This window comes from Merops nubicus, unplaced genomic scaffold, assembly GCF_000691845.1.
Source record: "Merops nubicus isolate BGI_N331 unplaced genomic scaffold, ASM69184v1 scaffold10202, whole genome shotgun sequence".
In the NCBI taxonomy this organism is placed as follows: Eukaryota; Metazoa; Chordata; class Aves; order Coraciiformes; family Meropidae; genus Merops; species Merops nubicus.
The window spans coordinates 1-4,081 of record NW_008594253.1 but is presented as its reverse complement, the minus strand read 5'-3'; the positions used below and the strand labels follow the sequence as shown (position 1 = coordinate 4,081).

The window sequence follows — 4,081 nt, the reverse complement described above, 5'->3', positions numbered from 1 at the left end:
AAGAGCGGCTGGCGGCGACCGAGAGAACAAGACCATACGCACTAAATCTTGTTACTGTTCAAAAAGTATAAAGTCACAGGAAGATAAAGGGAAAAATAATCACTCTTCATTGCCAGGGAAGTTATAGCCTGTACTGGCTCCAGCACTGGCCCCTGCCCAGACCACAGGGATGAAGGGCCAGGCTTTCAGGAGAGCTCAGCTAAAGTCAGGGTTTGAACATGTTTTCCGAAGGATTTCACCCATGTACAGCTCTGGGCTTTGGAAGTTGTCTTCCCATGCACCACCTTGTTCTGTTCGTGCCAGCAGGCTCTGTAGCTGGGGTTCACTTTTTCCCAAGCAGCATTAGGGGCTCTGCTGTGTCAGGAAGACCCGTGCTTCCTTCTGCTGCCCCCACTCTCACATCCACACCATTTGCACACCCCAGTTGCCACCTGCTAGCACGACGCGATGCTGGTTTGGGTTCTCCAAGCTCCTGTTGCTAAGAGCGTTGATTTCCCCAGATGCTTTGCAGAGGACACTTATGAACTAGAAATATAGATGTGAAAAGGCTGCTCTGGGAACGTCCCTAGGGAAATCTGTGCACTGTCTACTGTGTGCTGCCACCCTCAGCAGAGGAGTCCCTCAGGAACACAGTGCCTGCTCATCACCAAAAGCCTGTCCCTCTGCTCTAGCTGATTCGCTGCTTCTTCCTCAACAAAACTAGACTTTCCCTCCTGTTTTTAGGAACTCCACTCCTCCTGCAGAATCAGCATCCCTACAGAAAAAGCAAATGGAGTTTCACCCCTACCACCTCTGGCTGAACTTACCCAGATTCCAGCTGCAAAGTCTACCTGGGGTTGTGACACCTTGGCCAGACTGATCGCTGTGACCCCCCAGACCCAGGGGCTGCAGGGAAGGACCATGGCACTGACTTTCATTTGTGAACTAAGGAAATTTGTTTGATATGTGAAAAAGCTGCACTGTCCAAGTGGAGAAGTCCCTGTGTTATGTCACACTATATGATTTGTTAGAAACCCTAGAAAAAGGTATGAAATGATTAATTGCTATTTTCCAACCATTAGAGAGTGCAGCAGAGTGCTCATATAACTATTTATAACATTCTCCAAGGACGTGACAGTCTGGAGAACCCACTATTCCCACATATAATATTCTTATAACATCTATGAGTCACTTATCCCCCTATGAAAAAGAAGCTACCCCCAAGCATGGCCTTTGCTGCTCCTCTCTCTGATTTATCTGGGGACAGGACTGTCAAACCGACGCACACAGCAGCAGGAACTCTTTCAGATACCTTGGGTTTATTTGGAAACCCTGCAGTCCCCCTCTCTCCTGTAAGGCTCCAGGACATTCTCTCTTTAATGAATCAATGTAACCATACGTTGGAAATTCCCTTCAGGTACTAGCACCTACTAACAGAAGCAGAGCTGGGATGCAAATCTGATTATCCTTTTCTCCCTCCATCCACCCCTATCCTGGGATCCTGCAGGAGAACCAGGGATATTCTCACTCCTTGTCCTACTACCAGCAAGTATCAGAGCACTGCAGTGTGACTGTGGCTCAGCTGAAGCTTAAAAGAAACCCCAGTGCTTCCCAGTAAAAGGAGGATTTACCAAATGTGTTCCTGTCCCACAGACTCTGTCAGGGAATCACTTCTGACAGTTACTTCCACACTTCTGGAACCAGCAGAGCCCAACTAGCCCAGCTGTGACTGACTGGAAGGCATCAGGGGCAACTGTTTCCAGTCAGCCAGACCTGGAGGCTGTGCAGGGTTGCCAGGACATCAGAAGCTTTGTAACAGAAGCCTCTTAGGGGAGGAGGAGAGAGAGGCTGGGGCAGCCCGAGCCGGCGGAGGGCTTGCCAAGTTCCCGAAACTCAAGAGCTGGCTGCAGAAAGGTTTTGCATCAGCCCCTTCGTAGTCAAGGGAAACCAGCTCCAACCTTCCTCTGATTGGATTTTTCTCATTTGATGCAGGCGAATGTGTTTTAGCCCACTTGGCTTGAAGTGTGTCTGTTACACCAACTTGATCCAGGCCAGGCCAAGCAGGAGAGGCCCAGCCAGCACCTCTCCAAGGGCAGAGAGCAGCACCCCCTCCCTTCCCAGCGGCCTCCGGCCTGGGAGCACGCAGAGCAAGAGACCTTTGCCCTGCCATTCCCACACACCAGTGGCTCCCAGTCAGGCAGCGTGGCCTGCCACACGTTCCCAGCACTACTTTTTGTCCTTTATGTCTTTGTCCTCAGTAGAAAAGTCTGCGAGAAGCTGAAGGACAGGTTCCTACCTCGTTATCCACGCTCTCCGTGGCCATGCACTGGTTGTTGGCTAGCGTGGTGATCTCTCTGCTTTTGGGGGTTTCCATTCGACAGCTACAGAGGGGAACTTCCTGGAGACCATCTACTTCCATTGCTTCAGGACCGTTGGAAAGACCTGGAGTACAGAAGACCAGTAAATCAACCCTGAAATTCTCTTCCAGGAGGAAGGATGCAGTCCATCGATACCACCCGTGTCCTGTGACATCTTCCCATCCTGTGGCCTGAAACTGTCTCAAGGCACCACCTAAACCCTGGCAAGAAGATCCCTTTCTTACACCAGCTGGAGTTTGCAAAGCCATCCAGCCACACTACAAGTGGCTGTGCTAAAATCAAGAATAGAAAGTTAAGAGCAGTTTACTCTGAGAAAACCTCAACAAGGGAAGGCAATTTGAGGTACAAATTTTTATCAGCCTGTCTCCCCCCCCCCACCTGCCCCAAAACACTGTGCTCCAGCACTAGAAAATGTGTAGGAAACCACCCAGAGCTGCAAATTTGAATAGTTAGTGGAGTGATAAATAGAGAAGATCAGGAAAGCACAAACTTCTATTTGCAGAGGCTTATTACACAGATGGGAAAACAAAATTCCTGGGCCTATTTGGTCTCAGCCAACCAAGAATTATTTATTTTGGAAAGAGAACAAACCAGGGAAAAGAAAGCAGCAAGACACTCAGATAATTCTTCCTTCTCCTCCTCTCTTTCTCTCAGACTCTGAACACTTTCAGATCTATTTAAAGGTGGATAGTGGCTTCTGAGGGACCTCATTGGCAGGTATGGGGGCACAGCATGAATGTCTTTGTGGCTCCTCTGGATCCAACTCAACCACTAGGTTACCCAGGATTGCAGAACACTGATCTAATGTCAAAGGGGTTGCTTTTAGTCCTACACTCCTAACCCTACACAGTTGTAATGTCTCTTTGCAAAGTTTTCATCACAGAAACAACCCCTCACCCATTTGCCTTTGGATTGACTCTGAAGCCTCCCAAGTTTCCCCTACCCAAGCCTACTATGGGATTGAGTCACAGCAAGAAAGAAGAGTGCTGCTATTTTTTAAGCTTTTCAAAGGAGAGTTTGCAAAGTTTCAAAGATTAACTTCATTCCTGGGGGAAATTTCTCTTTAGCTGCCTTGGCAGTGGCAGCATTCAGCCCCCACAGCACCCTGCCCATGGCTATGACTCTATTCAGCCAAGCAAAAGCTCCTTTCATCTTGTAAGCAGTTTCCTTTGGCCAACAAGTTACAAGACCAAGCCTAGTGAAGGGATGGGAAGTTTCAAGACATACAAGCTGAGGGAAAGTCCTTGCAGTTATAATGTAAAATCCTGTCAAGATCTGAAAGGTTTAAGAGCTTTTTCTAGAGCCACAAATCACAAAGCTCATTCCTTGCCTTCCAAACTGTCACTTTCTTAATCTTTTTGACATCCAGAAGCTCTGGTGAAAGCATCCCTCATCCACCCCAACCCTCCCTTGGTGGTGAATGCTCCCACCTGCTCTTTGATGCGCCTCGATCAAAAAAAGCCAGACAACCTTTGAAAGACAAAGAGCTCCAGGGGCCAGAGGCGGGATCCAGGTCAGGCAGAAGACACTGGATCCGAGGCATGGGAACAGCAGCCAGGAGCGAGCCCTCAGGCCCCAACCCCGGCCCCAAGAGGATCCTGGGGGGCGCTGGGGACATGGACATGCTGAACCAGGAGCCCTCAGGGAACGGAGGGGAGCTGCTGCGGGGGCGCAGGAGGGCCGGGGCAGCACCTCGGACCCCTTCCTGAGCTAACCCTCTCCAC

General features: G+C 49.7%; 1 protein-coding gene across 1 annotated transcript in view; it reads right to left on the bottom strand.

Annotated features, from left to right (window-relative positions):
• The window catches only part of LOC103768552 (histone-lysine N-methyltransferase EHMT1-like), a gene marked incomplete at its 5' end in the record, with an annotated part of 29,917 nt that extends 27,496 nt beyond the window's left edge, over nucleotides 1-2,421 (bottom strand). Inside the window, 1 exon segment of the mRNA XM_008935699.1 lies at nucleotides 2,276-2,421. Coding sequence (XP_008933947.1) covers nucleotides 2,276-2,421 — 146 coding nt within the window.
• Between the last annotated feature and the right edge of the window lie 1,660 nt (nucleotides 2,422-4,081).